Here is a 19,050-nt window from a genome sequence, read left to right on the forward strand (position 1 = left end):
GTCTCGACTATCCCACTCGCAAAGAAAACAGGCATACTTTGTGTAGCCTTGTTGCTTTTCCAGTACCATAGCAATTACCTTGAAATCTGCACATATTTTCCATTTGTGTTCATTCTATTTTAATGAATTTAGCATCCTTTGTACGAATTCGTAATTCTCTTTTGTCAAACTAGCGTAAGCTACTGGAACAGAGGGTATTTTATTTCCGTTATGGAGCAAAACACCCTTCAGACTTGTTTTCGATGCATCTATGAAAAATCTTCACTCCTGTGAAATATAAGTGAACTTTAGCACTTTCATCAGGCCAGCAACATCATTGCAAAATGTCAGTGCTTCGTCAGTTGAAAAATAAGAAATAAAGGCATGTCCTCTGTGCCTGAACACACTGATTTTAGTACTTTGGTGCAGTAGATTATACTCTTGTAATTGTGAACCAGCAACATCATTGCAAAATGTCAGTGCTTTGTCAGTTGAAAAATAAGAAATAAAGGCATGTCCTCTGTGCCTGAACACACTGATTTTAGTACTTTGGTGCAGTAGATTATACTCTTGTAATTGTGAACCAAGCAGCTGCGCCTTTTGTTTACTTAGTCCTAGATCACGTACTAAATCATTTAAATCTGCCTGTGGTAACAAATGTGGCGATGACTCACTTGTGCAGTGATATAAAGAATCATCATCTGTGATTTCTTCAGTACTACTTATTTCACTGTCACTCGGAATCTGACCTCGAGCTCTTGAAGGTACTGGAAGGTTGTCCGAATGCCGCACTGGCATTCTCGCTGAAGGCAGATCTGAGTAAACAATGTGCCTCTTCGACTTTTTGTTTGTAAAGCCCTGAATTTTTGTTAGACAGAAATAACAATCAGTAACATGGTCCTTAGGCTCCCTCCACACCATGGGAACAGCAAACATCGCCACATTCTCTTTACCTTTCCACCACTGAATTAGTTTGCAGTAACATGTAGCACAACAGAAATGTGGTGCCCATTCTTTATCTTGGTCTCCTACCTCTACTCCAAAGTAATGTTTGTATGCTTTCTTTATGACTGAAGAAATTTTCTTCCTATTTCTGGCAAAAGTGAACTTCCCACATATGTAGCAGAAGTTGTCTGGCTTATATCGACGTCCACGACGACGTGACATTTCTGCAAATTTAAAAATACCGCTTTGGTAATACACCTGTATTAACTTAGTAGTAGGGAACTAGAGGAATGCTGATGTGTAAAAACAAGCAGTTGTTTAACCTTCAGCACCAGGCTCAATCAGTTTACACACTGGAACTAAAAAATTCAACCGTGCTCGGAAATACGACAGACAGTTACTTGTCAGCCAAAACACCCACTCGTTAAGACTGACACAAACTGCGGCTAACACCACTGTTGTAAACTCGATGCACCTGCCCCTAGGAGGCGTGAAGCTTTACTGCCGAGGCAGCGACCGGCTGTCGCCGTTCGAGTTAATGAGATGTTTCAGGTGGTCTTAGTGACATAGGTGTGGCGGGGGATAACCTAATGATGCCTGATTCTTCCCACCTGCTGTTGCACAAGAAATTATCACGTTCTATCACTACTGGATGCGGCAACATACCCGTATTTCTTTATAACGTCTCTGTGTTTGCCATGAATTGTGAATATACATATATATACATATTACATAAAAAGTATCCCTGACAACGATATTTTGTTTACATATTTGAATTTCCCACGGTAAAATGGTCTAGAAGCACATATTTTAATATCAGAAATAGAACCCATGTCGAACAGTGTTATTTTAGTTCTCTAATATCTAAATCCTCAAAACTGGCAACTATTCTGATTGCAAAAGTTGCTGAACCTAGTCGCTTTAAGAGATCCAAAATATGAATTTTCCAATTAAGATTCTCATCTATATGTACACCCAAAAACTTAGTATGCTCTACCCTGGCTACTGAATTCTGTTGATGTGTTATGTTTATTGAAGGAATTTTATTCCTTGCAGCAAAAAATTGGATGTACTTTGTTTTTTCAAAGTTCAGAGCAAGCCCATTTGCAGAAAACCAATTAATAACTTTTCCAAAGACATTTTTTGTATAAATTGTGGGACATTGTTGGTTAAAAGTCTCTTTGGTTTCCCAACATTGGTAAAATGATTACACATACAGTGGATTACTGTATTGGTGCTGGCATCTTTGACTGGCTATATAGTTGCATATATCTAGTACTGGTTGAATGTTGGTCCAGATATGCAACACCACCTCTACTTGTTGGCAAAGGCTCATGGAAATCTGATGCTGTTAAATCATCCAGTCTTTTTGGTATAATTTAATACATAGTATAACCTATGCCCTTATTATCTTCTTTCACTTTCTAACAGGTCTGGCAAGGTCATACTACTTGTGTGTCTTTTTTACTCAAACCTTTAAAATAATAAAACTTCTTCATATGTACTATACATTTACAAATTCTAAAATGTCCATATCTGCTACGTATGAATCCTATTAACTGGAATTGAACACTTTGGGGAATACGTGATTTCCATCTATAAGTGTTTTGATATTCTTGCAAAAATAATACTTGATCTATTATTTACCATGAATGCCTCTTTCATTAATGTAACTCTGCCTGTTGAAATTGCTGGAATTTATTTCTGAAATACATATCCTCACTGATTTGCTGCTTTATCCTTCTGGCTAGGATATATACTTCATCTTATGTATAACTGAAGAAATTTATAGTGAAAGTAAAGCCATGTCATTTCACTAATTTCATTCACTCCTAATGGCAACCTAGGTAACATGTCTGCTACCTGAGTCTGACATCCTTTAATGTACTTAATTTCAGTAGCAAATTATTGAAGAAAAAGTATAGAGTTCATGGACCTGGGGTGTAATAATCTATTCTCCATTATGAAAGTAAGTGCTTGATGATCCATGTAGACTATCAGCTTGGATTCCCAAATTAATGTTTCAGATTTATATATACTACATGCAGAGGCAAGTAATTCTGTTTCAGTGGCTGTGTAATTTATCTCGTGTTTATCCAGGCTCCTACTTGCAAAAGACATAGTTCTATGTTCACCTAGGTCTTGGTTCCATTCGCCCTCAAATAAATCTGCTGTTATCCCATATTCTGAGGTGTCAGTCACTATTTTAAAAGGTTCACTTGTGACATTCACCTGCTTTATTTCTTCATTGATAGTCCTCGGTAACTTTTGATAAGCCTCATTAATAGTTTGCAGGCAAATGTCAGCATACTGATACAATAGTTTACTGTTGAACATCTTTGACCAGTAAAAAACTAACCACACAGTTCTTGCAGAATAATATGGCACTATTGACCAGATACCACCATTTTTTTAACACATGGCCTATTTGTGTTACACTAATTTCACGGTTAAGTTGATGCATTGTTGTTGATCTTGCCAATACAGGTTTATTGTCTGAAATTGGCCATGGACTGGCTGCCTCAGGACCAAAAAATTGGGGCTTTATATATCCTCACAATAATAGGAACTGAAACTATATATTGTCAATGTTTAATTTACAGAAATACAATTAAAACATAACTAATTCAATTAACTGAATATATGGAAAAATTACTCCTTTTTAACAGTTTCTTCTACCACAAAGGTTAGGCTGAATTATTTGTTTAAATGATTAACTTAACAAATAGTTACGCAAACAATGCTTTTCATCAATTCTGGTAATTATTTTGGAATTAAATAAAGTCTGTCTTTGCTAACATGTTTTTGAAATGCTTCAAGAATCCTAGGGGTGGTTCTTCCAAATGTTTATAATTAGTTCATAATTTATATTTGTTTGTAAGTCAACAACAGAATTTGTTATGAAACAATTGCTGATTTCTTTCGGGAGGACGACAGTTCAATCCCGCGTCCGGCCATCCTGATTTAGGTTTTCTGTGATTTCCCTAAATCGCTCCAGGCAAATGCCGGGATGGTTCCCTTCAAAGGGCACAGCCGAGTTCCTTCCCCGTCCTTCTCTAATCTGATGAGACTGATGACCTCGCTGTCTGGTCTCCTTCCCCAAACCAACCACCCAATTGCTGATTTCATCCTACAACAAAAGACATTAACTAGGAATGGTCAAAATAAATTGGAAAATTAATTAGATACACAAAATTAAGCACAAAATTAGATCTGGTGCTATATTTCTTAAGACTGGGGGCTAACCTTTCTCTTTTATAAAAATGTAGATTATACTTGTGTATGTTAATAGTAATTAGTAAAAAATGAAAAAATGACTTTAAGGTGACAGATGGCCAAACAAGAGAGGAAGTGGAGTGATTCCAGCTTGCTTTGTCACACATTTATCTCTGGGTGTTTTAAAATGGGAGCATTAACCAGTGCATCCTTCATACCCTGGAAGGTTCTGAATGAATCAACATTCCATCCCCCATATCGCTCTATGGTGAACAGTGCTAGAAATCAGGGTTGGTTTGTATCTTGACCTTGCCTATACTTCCTATAAAATCTGGCTAAACCTAGAAAAGAACATTGCTGTTTTACATTTCCTTGTTCTCAACACTCATTGATTGCTCTAATTATTTACAGTAAAGTTTAATACTGTTCTCTCCTACAAAATGTCGTACAGCTTTAGCTCTTTGCCAAAATGTTGTTTAGATATTTGATAGATTATCCTCCTCTCTGAACTTTCTTAAGGTTTTAATCAAAAGCTTGTGATGTTCTTTCTGCTAAGGTGAAACCAAAAAGGTAATATCAACATATGCTAATAGTTCCCAAAGCAACTCTCTCCCTAACGCTTGATCTAGTGTTCTAATAAAAACTGGTACTGAAATATTTAGTCCGAATGAGAGTACTTGAAATTGGTATGATCTTCCTTCACACAAAAATGCAGTATATTGTTTAGCTTCTTCACTTAATTTTATTTGCAAGTAACAAGATACTAAATCCATTTAAGTAAAATACTTTGCTTTTGTAAATTTAGGTAATAACTTATCTATAGTGACACGCCTGTCTCTTTTCATTTTGATGTGTTTAAAGTTCTTGCATTCGGAACAAGATGGACACCACCAGTAGTTATTTTATTGCTAATAGAGGATTATTATATGTACTAATACTACGCTTCATTATATGTTGGTCTATCATTTTATTAATCCCCTCCTGGCCAGTGTTCTTCAGACTAACTGGTACTGGATACAGTTTACGGAAGAAAGGTTCTGCCTTTTTTGTTTTAAAACTGCAAACATAACCCTGATTTCACCTGGTTTGTCCATCAAGACATCACTTTATGCACTTAAAATGTCATACAGATCTTGTTTCTGTTTATCTGCTAATAAATTTGATTCGAATGCTTTTATCTGGATATCTTTCTGGATTGATCATGAACTTCTTCCAGTAATATGTTAGTGCTAGTTAGCTCAGGTATTTTATTTGAAAGAAAGACCTCTGTATTCACAGGTGGACTTTGCATAAAAGATACTTCTACCCTATAGTCATCCAGATTATATCTTGAAGTTCTACTGGAAAAGTCAAGTATTATTTGATTTTCAATCTAAATCTGGCAATATTTGCATATTTATGTTAGGTACTACTAATAAAGTTTGGGTGGAACAAAGCAGTCCAATTTGTATTGGGATTCTTGTTTCTTGCTTAATTAATGTAACTTTATTTCCAGCTATTGTAACTAAGCTGTTATAACTATATACACTCCAGTTACTGGTAATACCAATAATATTTCCTTCATTTTGTATGTTGTAAGCAACTCTTCAGTTATAAGAAAAATTTCACTACCAGAATCTACACATCTCTCTGCATTATTCACACAAACTCCAGATGCTGTATGTTTAAATATTTCCTCATCATCATGGAGTTCCTCCTCTAATAACAATTTCTTGGTGTGTGTGCTAAAAGCTGTGCATTTTTCTACATATAGGCCACATTGTGTACAGTCACATTCTGGATCATGGATCTTGGCCCTGGACGCAGGGTTCTCTCCATTTTCCTTGATAACCACCAGACAGCTACTTTGCATCATATCTTCATTAGTACTTATCACTATATATGTGGTATGCTAAAGTGCATTGTTGGGTTACTTGGGACTTAATCTCATGATTTTCATTTGATTTTGTTTTTCTTGTATGGTTTCCATGTAACCTACAGTAATTATTTTCCTTCTTTATAAGAAATGTGGCTGAACTTTGAAATGGTTTCCCATTTCTATTAGTACTGTTTCTCTCCTGATCTTGCTGTGTTTCATTATTCTATTTAAAGTGTCTAGCTCTTCAGTGAAGGATAGTAGATCTCCTATGCTTGACCATCCCCCATACCACATTTCTTTTCTGACTTAATATGGTAGTCTACACATCAACACTTTAACTAAATCAATTCCATCTAATGCTAGCTCTAAATACTTCACTTTAGTTAAATTCAGTTCATATACTTCCCGTAAGTGCCCCATGAACTATTGTAGTACTTTGGATCTAAAAGCTGTAATGTTAGCTTCTGTTGGGTACTGGATGACCAGAAATTCCTCTTAAGCTTCTCCTGGAAATCCTCCAAGATTTTAAAATCTTCAAAATGAGCATTATCCTATGTTGCTTCATCTCCAGATAAATATCCTAACATGAAATCTATCTTCTTGTGATCACTCCATTTATTAGGTAGTGATCTATAAAATACCCCTAAGAAATTGGTTGCAAGAACTTCCTCCTCCAGCTAAAATGTAGGGAACTGATTCACCAAATTTAAGCTGCTGTTAAATTGCAAATCTTCTACCAGATCCACAGGTAAACCTACACCATTTCCAATTTGTTTTGCAAGCTATTCTGTCTGTAATTGCACTCCAGAAGTTTTGTAATTCTTCTTGGCACTTAAAGGTTGTTGAGCTGTTCTGTAAACTTCACGTATCTTTTACAAAATTTTGAAGTTTGGCCTTCAAAGAGTTAAGCATGTCTCTATTATTTAAGAGCTTGTTATGCTCTAAAGAGTCACCTCATATATTCGTATTGGACATTTTGACTTGTACTTTTTCGAACATATTTCTAACATTACAAAAATATTGCTTAAACTCAGTGTTTACTACATGATGTATTTCATTGGCTAAGTTTCCTGTGAGACTCTGAATACCTGTTAACCTTGTTGCCTGCTCTGTTATTTGAACAGTGAAATTTTCGTTTGTTTCAGTTACCTTACTAGTAACAGTTTCTTCTATGATGCCCTGTTTCGCATAAATCTAACATCTACAGTATCTTCTATTGTTGTATTTATAGTATCCAGTTTGTCTTTTAAGGTTTTAATACATCCCTCTGACCTCTGTCAGGCTCAAGAAAGTGTCAAACAATTTTTTGTTATTGTCGTTATTTTCTTTGAGTTTATTATTTCAATCTGCTCTTATGTATGTACTAGTTTCTTCTAATTTTTGATTAATGCTTTCCTTTAACTGTTTATTATAGTCAGCTTGTTGCTGATTGTTACCAGCTATCAACTGATCATTATCTTTATGGTTTTCTTCAAATTTTTGATTAATGCTTTCCACTAACTGTTTATTATTATCAGCTTCTTGTTGCTCATTCCAATCCCGGGAGCGGAAAGACTTACCTTGGGGGGGGGGGGGGGGGGGGGGGGTGATGAGGGAAAGGACAGGTATACACTCGCGGGCGCACACACACACATATCCATCCGCACATACACAGATACACAGACACGAGCAGACATATTTAAAGACCCTTGTACCTGAGCTGTCACTGCCTCTTGCATGCTTAAGAGTGGTTGCTGTTTTTTTTGGGGCATCAGAACTCTCAGCGCTGATCACTGTGCCAGGTGGCCCTTGTTGCAACTGGGTGGCGTCCATGGGTGAGCCCTTGATCAGACTGGGTGGTACCAGGGCAGACAATCTGCACATGAAATGTGCTCAGGCCCATACTTCTGGTTACTATTCAGTGGCCATTTCTTCAGACAGGAACTGTTCTCTCTGTGTTTCTGCTTTTTCTTCCCTGGCCTTCCCCTCCCTGGCCATCCCCTGGGAGGAGGGCTAGGCCTGTCAGCTTGGTGCAAAATCCTTTCCATGTTGCTTGCTCCTTTTTGTAGAACATATTGAAGATAAGTTTTGCTGAAGCTGCCTGATTAAAAACTCTGTCAGTCAGTTTCCCTGTGTGCTTGCAAGTGTTTAGGAGACACACTGGTGAGCATCACTCCTCACAAGTCCTTAAATATAATTCATAGCATTAACAGTATTATCAGAAGGAAAGTTGCTTCTCACAATATAGTGGAGATACCGAGTCAAATATAGGCACAACAAAAAGATTTTCACTTATTTTTGGTGGGCCTATCTGCGACTCAGCATCTCTGCTGTATGTTGAGTAGCAACTGTCCTTCTGGTTATATACACTCCTGGAAATCGAAATAAGAACACCGTGAATTCATTGTCCCAGGAAGGGGAAACTTTATTGACACATTCCTGGGGTCAGATACATCACATGATCACACTGACAGAACCACAGGCACATAGACACAGGCAACAGAGCATGCACAATGTCGGCACTAGTACAGTGTATATCCACCTTTTGCAGCAATGCAGGCTGCTATTCTCCCATGGAGACGATCGTAGAGATGCTGGATGTAGTCCTGTGGAATGGCTTGCCATGCCATTTCCACCTGGCGCCTCAGTTGGACCAGCGTTCGTGCTGGACGTGCAGACCACGTGAGAAGACGCTTCATCCAGTCCCAAACATGCTCAATGGGGGACAGATCTGGAGATATTGCTGGCCAGGGTAGTTGACTTACACCTTCTAGAGCACGTTGGGTGGCACGGGATACATGCGGACGTGCATTGTCCTGTTGGAACAGCAAGTTCCCTTGCCGGTCTAGGAATGGTAGAACGATGGGTTCGATGACGGTTTGGATGTACCGTGCACTATTCAGTGTCCACTCGACGATCACCAGTGGTGTACGGCCAGTGTAGGAGATCGCTCCCCACACCATGATGCCGGGTGTTGGCCCTGTGTGCCTCGGTCGTATGCAGTCCTGAGTGTGGCGCTCACCTGCACGGCGCCAAACACGCATACGACCATCATTGGCACCAAGGCAGAAGCGACTCTCATCGCTGAAGACGACACGTCTCCATTCGTCCCTCCATTCACGCCTGTCGCGACACCACTGGAGGCGGGCTGCACGATGTTGGGGCGTGAGCGGAAGATGGCCTAATGGTGTGCGGGACCGTAGCCCAGCTTCATGGAGACGGTTGCGAATGGTCCTCGCCGATACCCCAGGAGCAACAGTGTCCCTAATTTGCTGGGAAGTGGCGGTGCGGTCCCCTACGGCACTGCATAGGATCCTACGGTCTTGGCGTGCATCCGTGCATCGCTGCGGTCCGGTCCCAGGTCGACGGGCACGTGCACCTTCCGCCGACCACTGGCGACAACATCGATGTGCTGTGGAGACCTCACGCCCCACGTGTTGAGCAAACGCTGTGCCGTGCGTGTGATCATTGCTTGTACAGCCCTCTCGCAGTGTCCGGAGCAAGTATGGTGGGTCTGACACACCGGTGTCAATGTGTTCTTTTTTCCATTTCCAGGAGTGTAGTTACATTCCATCCTGGGTTTTCCATTCTTTGATCCACAGCATTAACTTCAACAGAGACCTCCTCCTGCAATCTGAAAAGTAAGTTAGGCATGATCTGTCATGGTGTAGTGTTAATTTCACCTGGCAAGTCCAGGGAGGTCCTAACGACAATCATCTCAATACTGGCACTTATATCCTGGCTTCTGAGGGGGATACCCTAAGAGAAAAATCAGTTATGTCTTACTGTTGGGACGTAAAACCTTGTATCCCATCTCCCATGCACTGTTTCCAGTGTCACCATTTTGGTAATACATCTTCATGATGTGAGGTGAATCCTACATACAGTGACTGCAGCTGTCCTCTCCATGTGCGGAGTCCTTGCACCCCACTGCCCAAGTGTGTCAACTGTTTTGGCCTACATTCTCCTTGCTCACAGGATTGCCCAGAATATGAAAAGGAAAAGAACATTAAGGAATTCAAAACTCTCAACCATCTATCCTACTCCAACAGAAATTCAACTGACTTCATCTGATATCTTTAATGTCTACCTTTGCTCCCCTCGCAAAACCACTCCTTCTCCTCAACCAGAGAAGAAACCTTCTTCTCTGGAATCTCCTGAGGATGAAACTTCCTCTAGGAACCCTCCCCACCTTTCCTGAGCAGCATTTCCACAAGAAGATGCCTCTTACTTTGAGTTGGACATAGGATTCACACTCTGTGGCCCCCGAGGACACTTGTTCTCTTCTGGAGCCTGATATTGCTTTGACTTGCTCTTTTCCTGATGACCCTTCCTCTCGCCCTCCACAGGAAGTCTCAGGCCATCCCCCCTTCCCCCCAACAATACAAGGCATGTCACTCCCTCCCTCTTAACCTGGTACAATCTTAAATTCCTGGATGTCACTTCATCTTTACCAGCGATGGGCACTGACTCAGCATAATGACTGATTGTGACCCATTAATTATCAAGCCAGCCTCTCCTCCAGTGGAACTGCAATGGTTACTATCACCACCTTCAGCAATTTCAGTCTCTTCTTTCTCTCTCTGCTCCATAGCTTCTGCTGTACTACGAGAATCTCATTTTGTGGATACTCATTTGCTGTCTTTTTGTAGTTTCCAAGCCTTCTGCCAGAAATGGGTCAGCCCTTTGCAAGCCTCCGGTGGTGTCTGTATGTTGGTTCATGCAGACATTTAGTTTCTGGGTTCCTCTTCATACTGTGCTTGAAGCAGTGGCTTTTTGGATCAATTTAGACTCTGTGGCAACAACGTGTAATATTTATCTCTATCTCTACCTTCCCCCCCTCCCCTCCCCAAGCCTAAACTGGCTTCCGGAGATTGCAGCTCTTCTTTCCCTCCTTACTTAAACAGCTCCCTCCCCTCTTCCTTGGGGATTTTTATGCCCATAATCCTCTGTGGGGTGGTACTGTGACCACTTATCATGGCAGGATTGTTGAAGACCTCCTGGCAGGGCTCAATCTTTCCCCTCAACACTGGAAACCCCACACACTTTCGTGTGACACACAATGTTATCTTGGCCATTAATCTTTCCATCTGTAACCCTGGATTCTTCTCCTCCATTCCATGGGAAGTTCATGATGATTTGTCCAACAGCAATCATTTTCTGACTGTCATATCTTTTCTCCACCATCACTCACCTGTATGCTCTCTTAGGTGAGCCTTTACTAATGCTGATTTGGATGCATTTCCATCAGCTGCCATTCTACCGTCTCCACTACATGATGGTGTTGATGAGTCCCTATGGAGTCTGACCAATGCCATCCTTTTAGCAGCTGCTTCAGCAGTTCCTTCTTCCTTGGGTACTCCCTCACAGAAGACTGTTCCTTGGTGGACCTCCAAAATTGCTGTGGGTGTTAATCCAATTCTACAAACACCATCCATCTCTCAACCACCTACTGGCATTTAAACAGCTTCATATTTGGGCCTGTTATCTTGTTAAATACCAGAAATGGACTTGCTTGTTGGGAATATGTTGCAGTCATGTGGCCAAATATTCTCTCTTTGTAGGTATGGACAAAGATAAGGTGCAGTTTTGGCTACTGTCTCAGAAACTTTACTGAATGGTGTTATCTTCAACCAGCCTGGACTTCATCACTGAGTATTTTGCTTGGCATTTCGCCCAGGCCTCTGTGTCAGTCACTATTCACTCACCTACTGAAACACCATCTGGAATTATGCTCTTTATCTTTGATTCCTCACCTGCTGGAGCCCTACAACACTCTGTTTAGTGAGTGGAAATTTGGCAACATGCTAGCCTTCTGACCTGAAATGGCTCCTGGACCAGACTGCATGCGCAACCAAATGCTTCAACAATTATTGGTGGCTAGCCAATGTCATATATTTGCCATTATTAACAATCTCTGGAATGAGAGAGAATTACCTTCCCAATGGCAGGAAGATGTCATTATTTCAGTTTTGAAATTGGGTAAACTGCCACTTCAGATGGACAGCAATCATCCAGTCAGTTTAACCAATGTCTTCTGCAAGTTACTTGAAAATACTGTGTGTTGAAGACTGTATTGGATCCTTGAATCTCAGGACCTTTTTGGCTTTGACCTAAGGTGATTTTCACTGAGGCTGGTCTGCTGCATATAATTTAATCCATCTGGAGTCTGCTATCCAAATGGCTTTTTCCCAGTGTCAACACCTTGTTGGAGTCTTCTTTGATCTACATAAGGTTTACAATATCACTTGATGCCACCACATCCTTGCCACCTTACGTGAGTGGGACCTTCATGACCTGCTCCCGATTTTCATCCAGAACTTCATTTCCTGTCACATTTTCAGTTAAAGGCTGACATCTCCCATAGCAGATCCTCTCTGCAGGAGAAAGGGGTTCTGCAGGGTTCTGTTTTGAGTGTTCCTCTCTCTTTTTAGTGGCTGTCAATAGCCTGGTGGCTACTGCAGAGCCAATGGTGTCTTTCTCAATGCATGCTGATGATTTCTGAATTTATTTTGGTTCATCCACAATGGGTGTTGCTGAACCCAAAGAGCAAGGAGCAAAGAGCAATACATAGAGTGCAGTCTTTGGCTTCCTCTCAATGGCTTCCAATTTTTGGCTGTGTGATCTACATTATGCATTTCTGTTGCTGTACAGTCCATCCACATCCAGATCTGTTGCTTGTTGGCCAGTCCCTCATTGTGATGGACTTTCATTGTATTTTGAGACTAGGCTTTGATGCCCAAGTGATGCTTTCCCATCTTTGTCAACTGAAGTGGACATATTGGTCACACCCCAATGATCATTGAGATCTCAAGTACACCAACTGGGGCATGAACTTTGATTAATACAGCTCTATACAGCATTGGTCCAGTCCCCTCTAGAATATGGGAGTCTTGCATACAACTCAGCGGCACCTTCGATATTACAGATGCAGGACCTGATACCCCATTGTGAGGTACAAATGACAGCTGGTGCCTTTTGGACTAGCCCTGTGTTCAACCTCCTTGTGGAGGTAGGGGTTTCTCCATTGCGGGTTCTGTGCCACGAACAGCTGATCGCTTGTACATTTTGCATTCACTGCTCCCCAGAGCACCTGAACTAGTGGGTAAGGAGCTCCACCTGACCCATCATCAGCCCAGGTCTGGGGTTATGATCACTATCCACATCTGGTCCCTTTTTTCTGAACTCCAGCTGTACCCTCTTCCACCTCTTCTCTGGGCCCACTCACCTTTGTGATTTATCTCTTGACCACAGCTCTGTCTTGCCCTATCACAAAATCTGAAAGATTTGGCTCATCTTGAGGCCTTCACCACCAATTTTTCTCCATTCTTGGTGTGTTTAGAGGTTCAGTAGTACCCTGTACTGATGGCTCGATGGTTGATTCTCACACTGGCTTTGCTTAGATTCGTTGAAGATGTAATGGGCTCTGCTCCTTGCTGGATAGCTGCACTGTTTTCACTGCAGAGTTGGTAGCCATCTCTTGTGCTCTTGAGCATATTTGTTTCTGCACCAGTGAGTCCTTCCTCATCTGTAGTGACTCTTTCAGCAGTTTACAAGCTCTTAATCAGTGTCACCCTCTACATCCCTTGGTATCCCTTGGTCCTGACTATCCAGCATTCACTTTTTGCCCTTGAACAATATGGACACTCAGTGATCCTTGACTGAACCCTAGGTCATACTGAGATCCTGGAGAATGAACTCGTTGAGAGGCTGGCCAAATTGTCAACCAGCAAGCTGTCTCTCGAGATGAGTATATGGAATAAGATGTTTGATTGGTATTTTGCCATCAAGTTATAAGGTTTTGGAATATGGAATGGAGTATTGTGACTTTTCCAAACAAGCTATGGGTTATAAATGAGACAACAAATTTCTGTAGGTATTCCATGCAGTCCTCTCCTAAGGACTCAATCATCCTTTGCTGGATCCACATCGGCCATACAACTCATGGTCATCTCCTTCATTGCAAGGGCTTGCACGCTGTCATTGTGGTGCCCATGTGATGGTGGTCCATATTGTGCCGGACTGTTCTAAGCAGACTCTTAATCTGACTCACTCACTGCAGAGTTAGCAGGCAATGCCTGAGTGGCTTACCTGTGTTTACAGTTTATTTGTGAAGGGATTTTTTACCATCCTCTCTAAGGGAGGGCACCTCAGCCTTGGTGACCCATTGAGGGGCTGGCAGGTCACCCTGTTGCCTCCTTTGCTCTGAACAAGTAGTTTTGTGCCCCAGCCCTCTCCCTATCCAACCTTTTTCTCTTACTCCTGCTTCTCACATGTTCTGTTTGACCTGATGTTCTTCCTCTGTTCTCCAGTGCTTCTCTTGCCCTGTCTGTGTCACTAGTCTTTTCTGGGTACTAAGTAGGGTGGCACTGATAAGTGATGGGAGGTATGTTCCTGTTGCACCTCCTCTGGCTGCTCCCAGGATGGGGACCTCATCCGCCTGTCTTTCTTTCCCCCCTATTCTTTCTCCTTTCTCTAGGCTTTGTTGACCTTCAGTAGACCTTGGGGTTTTCTTTCCTTAGGCTATGTGTGCTAGGCCTTTCTTTGATGTATAGTTTCGTTGCCTTGCCTGTTCCATGTAGGAGGGACTGACAGCCTCATAGTTTGGTTCCTTTAATCATTCAACCGACCAACCTTTCCCTCTTCTGCCACCTGACCATTGCCTGTTGTCCTCCCATGTGTAACTTGCAGTGCTGCTGCCTGTATGTGAGTGATCTTTCTTTGAACCATTTTTTTCTTGCATCTTCCCCCCCCCACTGTTTCTTCTCAGTCAGGAATAGTTTTATACATATTAATATTTTGATGATGATGTAAAGACAGCACAAGATGGTAATGTATGTAAGAAAATGTATGAGTGTGTTAAGATTGTACTGTTCTGCACAGAGTGAACATTGGGAAAATGTTGTTACGTGGGTGTCTGATGCAAACATAACACATCATCTGCTTTTGTAGATGACCTGGAGCTAGTAAAGACAAAAGGGTGACTATCACGAGCTTTTTAAATTTAAACACTGTTGACTTTTACATTTTATTTTCGATGTTTAGCAGTCCAAATTTATCTCAAAGTGCAGAGCAATAGATTCTGTTGTACCCGGTATCTCAAAAACATGGTACCAAGTCCAGAGCCACAGTCACAATGGAGACAATAGATGTCCTCCAAAGTCTGGTATTAGGTCTCACTCTCTCCTCATTGTATGTCAGTGTTGTGGTGTTTGTTCTGTCCCATTGTAAATACAATATGCATGCTGATGACCTCCAGCTGTACTAAAGCACAAAACCAATTAACTTGACATCATCTGGGAATATCAGTGCTGACGTGCGGCCTATTAAAATGGGCATATAGTGGAATGTTGAAGGTCAATCTATCCAAAACTGAAGTATTCTAGGCTGATTAGCTCAAAATTTAAAAATGCATAACATTTTTAATCTTAAATGGAACAGACATGAATTCTTCCTCAGTGAAGAGTCTATTAGTATGAACAGATGAAAATGCTAACTAGAGTGAACACAAAGCTACAGTTTGTAAAGAGGTGTCACTGTCTTTCTTCCAAAAATATAAGTAGATCTTCCTTTGGTACCTGAAAGGGACCTGCACTACCAGCTGGGGTTGTTTGCAGAAATGATATTCTGCAAAGTATTTCTAAGGACACCTCATGACAGTAGAGCTGGTGATGAAGGTCTGCATTCACTATTTGTCATGTTGGGCTTTTTGATTATACGTCACCATCTGTAACTATCCTAGCTACATAGAGGCAGGTAGACAGACAGATTACCATTCACGTAGTTTCTGTTGTCATCCTATCATTGTAAATCTGTCCTTGACCTCATGTTCTTGGTACACACTGTAGCGTTGTTCTTGGGGGACGAAAATAAAAAGAACTGTTAATTTTTTTTTAATGTTGAAAAGGTGAATATTTTTGGTGGGCCACTTGGCAACAGAATCAGGGATTTATTACGCTATTATAATAACATACGTTGACCATTAAATACCTGAATAAGAGCAGCATATTGATATATATATTTGAGATCGCTTGGAAGAAACATTATCATTTCTGTGCATTTTTATAGTCGCGATGTAGTCATACCCGAATCAACACTGAGGGACCAGAAGACTTATAGACTTTAAAAGAAATGCAACACTACACAATTAAAAAAAAAAGTTGGTTCAGAAATAATAGGAAAACTATAATGTTCCTTCTGCCTCATGCTGCGTTCGGCCCATCAGCGTGATCGTAATTTCTGATGATGAAGTAACACAAAATAATTAACAGGTAAGTAAATAAGGAGATGGACTCATCAAGGTTAATTTACGAAAATAAGCACACTTATCTTTAACACACGTTTTTTTTTAATGCTACGTACCTTTTCATATTAAATTACAATAGATGACCATTGTGGTTAAATACTTTATACATAACAGTCAAAATGTCCTCTTGATGCTGTCTGTTCGATATCAGTTACTAGAAACTACATCTTTTCTGATTGTAAAAAATAACAATTAGCATATTCACTCAATATTTTCACATCAAATATAAAATACAGTTGTGGAACGCAGCAAGTCCGCGTCCGCCTCTCATGGAATACAAACAGTAAAAGGTGAGGCGCCAAAGCCTCATTTGTCTTGAAACAACAGAATTCTTTTTTATACCATTAATCGATACATGTACATAGAGATTTACTGGCACCGCGCAAGAACGGCAAAGATAAAGAATAATAGATTCTGTCGCTGCTATGCGATGATTCATTTCTTTTACTTTACAATTGTTCGATAACTTTAGGCCATCAGGCGTTTACTATTGAGCGTATATTAATGTTTGTGAGGCGAAAATTACTAATATTACAAACCATCAAACGGGCACCTTCTACAAGTCCTGTTTATTAGCGGGTACTTGAATTTGAAATGATCTCCCTCTCCATTCCAAAGAAATGAATCCCACCACCAGCTTCAAAAGACAACTAATCAGCAATCCACACAACACTGTATGTCTTTGTCTCTCGCATCAATCTCTTAGTCTCTCTCTCTCTCTCTCTCTCTCTCTCTCTCTCTCTCTCTCTCTCTCTCTCTCTCTCTCTCTCTCTCTCTCTCTCTCTCAGCACTGTGGTGTAAAGATGTAAAAAGCACTGTATCAACTGTGAAATTTTATGGCATGTTCTGAAGTTTTAATGACTAGTGTGAATTTTTGCTAATAACATAAGTTTTAATATGGTCAACATCTGTAACATTACCATTAACATTCTTTTGAATTTTTGTTTTTAGAAATGTGATGATCCATTAAATCCTGAAATGGCTTTACCTGTACCTGAACCAGGAGATATTGAAAGGGCGGCAGTTGCTAATTTCGAAGACCTCACTGTTGACTTACAAAAACTAGAGAGAGACTTGACAGGTACCATCATATATATTTTGATACTGATGATAATTTTGTGGTGTTTTACACAAATAACTTACATGACAATTATAAAATGAGCACTCTTTAAATAATACTGATATTTTACCATGAATATGTAGGTATTTAAATGTGTATTTTACAATTCACCTGACAGTGTGTGGGAGTGAGTATTTCTGTTATGACTGCATTATCCTCTGTTACCTATTCCATTCAAAAATGGATCATTTTAAAAGTGACTGTTAGTAAAAATCTGTATGAGCTCTAATTTCTCTGATTTTATCACTGTGATCATTACAGGAGAATTATGTGGAAGGAATTAATTTATAGTTTGATTCTTCATGGAACATACATTCTTGTAATTTAGACAGTAAGCCTCTCTGTGATGTACAATGCCTTTCGTGTAAGTGTCTCCTGAGTTTGTTAAGCATCTCTGTTATACTCCCAGGCTTACTATACAATCTCATGATGAAACATGCCTCTCTTTGTCTGATATCTCTGTCACTTCTTTCAATCTAACAGATGAGCAATACTCAAGAACTGGTCCAACAAACGTATTGTAAGCCACTTCTTTTGTGGGTGAATTACATTTTCTTAAGAGTCTCTCAGTGAATTTCAGCCTGGCATCTTCTCTTTCTGTGGTTTGTACTATGTGGTTATTCCACTAAGTGTTGCTCTGGATGGTTACTTCTAGGTATTTTACTGTAGTTGGTGCTCCCAGTGATTTGTTGCCAATACTGTAACTGAACAATAAATCATCTCTTTACCTATTCATGCACAACATGTACAGTTTATATATATTCAAAACCAACTGCCAGTCCTACACAAATCACGGAACCTCACAAAGTTTTCCTGTTCTCCACTACAGTCTTCTGTCATCATAAACTTCCTACAGACAAAAATGTTAACCATTAATTCGTGAATATCTGTTGTGTTGTATTGGGGTACCCTTGAAATTAGTTTTACGTATGTTATTTTTTCTTTTAAGTACAACATAATTGATATAATGTGCAAGGGAGATGTGAAACCAATCACAAATCTGTACTGATACTCAGTAAGTGCATATTTTGTTCACTACATGACAGTACAGCAGCGCACAACACCTTGAAGTCAAAGAGCACAGCTTTATCCAGGGTAAAATTGTCCATGCCACTCTCATGTATGAAAAGTGAAATCTGTGTTTTACAAGATCTAAATTTCACAATTCATGTTGATTTTTATACGGCACATTTTTGTTCTCAAAAAAGATCACAATGTATGAGCATAATACATGTTCCCTATGTCTACAACAAATTGATGTCGGTGATACGGGTCTGTAATTGTGTCTCGGTCTGATGACACTTCTTTAAAACAGGAATGACTGGACCTTTTTTTCCCAATCCCCAAGTATCCTTTGTTGCTGATAGGGCTGTAGCCAAGTTATTTTGCCTAATCTTTGTAGAATCACACAGGTGTAGATGGCTCTCTTGTGTAGATCAGTTTTAGTTTATTTTCTATTCTGCTGTCACTTATCTCAATATCTAAGAGTGGAAAGTCCTGGGTGGAATAACAATAAAATGGAAATACTGTTTTCCCCACCTCCCTGCCCCACAGCTTTCTGATGCTGCACCTTAGTTCCAACACACTCCTTCAAACAGCTTTTCTCTCTCTCTCTCTCTCTCTCTCTCTCTCTCTCTCTCTCTCTCT

The 19,050-nt window shown here is 40.2% G+C and overlaps 1 protein-coding gene across 1 annotated transcript in view; it reads left to right on the forward strand.

Annotated features, from left to right (window-relative positions):
• LOC124620181 (formin-2-like) overlaps positions 1-19,050 on the forward strand; it is a 230,184-nt gene that overhangs the window by 151,269 nt on the left and 59,865 nt on the right. The window contains exon 13 of the mRNA XM_047146851.1: positions 17,235-17,364. Within this exon, the coding sequence (XP_047002807.1) occupies positions 17,235-17,364 (130 nt within the window). The remainder of the gene's footprint in view (positions 1-17,234; positions 17,365-19,050) is intronic.

This window comes from Schistocerca americana, chromosome 6 (genome assembly GCF_021461395.2).
Source record: "Schistocerca americana isolate TAMUIC-IGC-003095 chromosome 6, iqSchAmer2.1, whole genome shotgun sequence".
NCBI classification, from domain to species: Eukaryota; Metazoa; Arthropoda; class Insecta; order Orthoptera; family Acrididae; genus Schistocerca; species Schistocerca americana.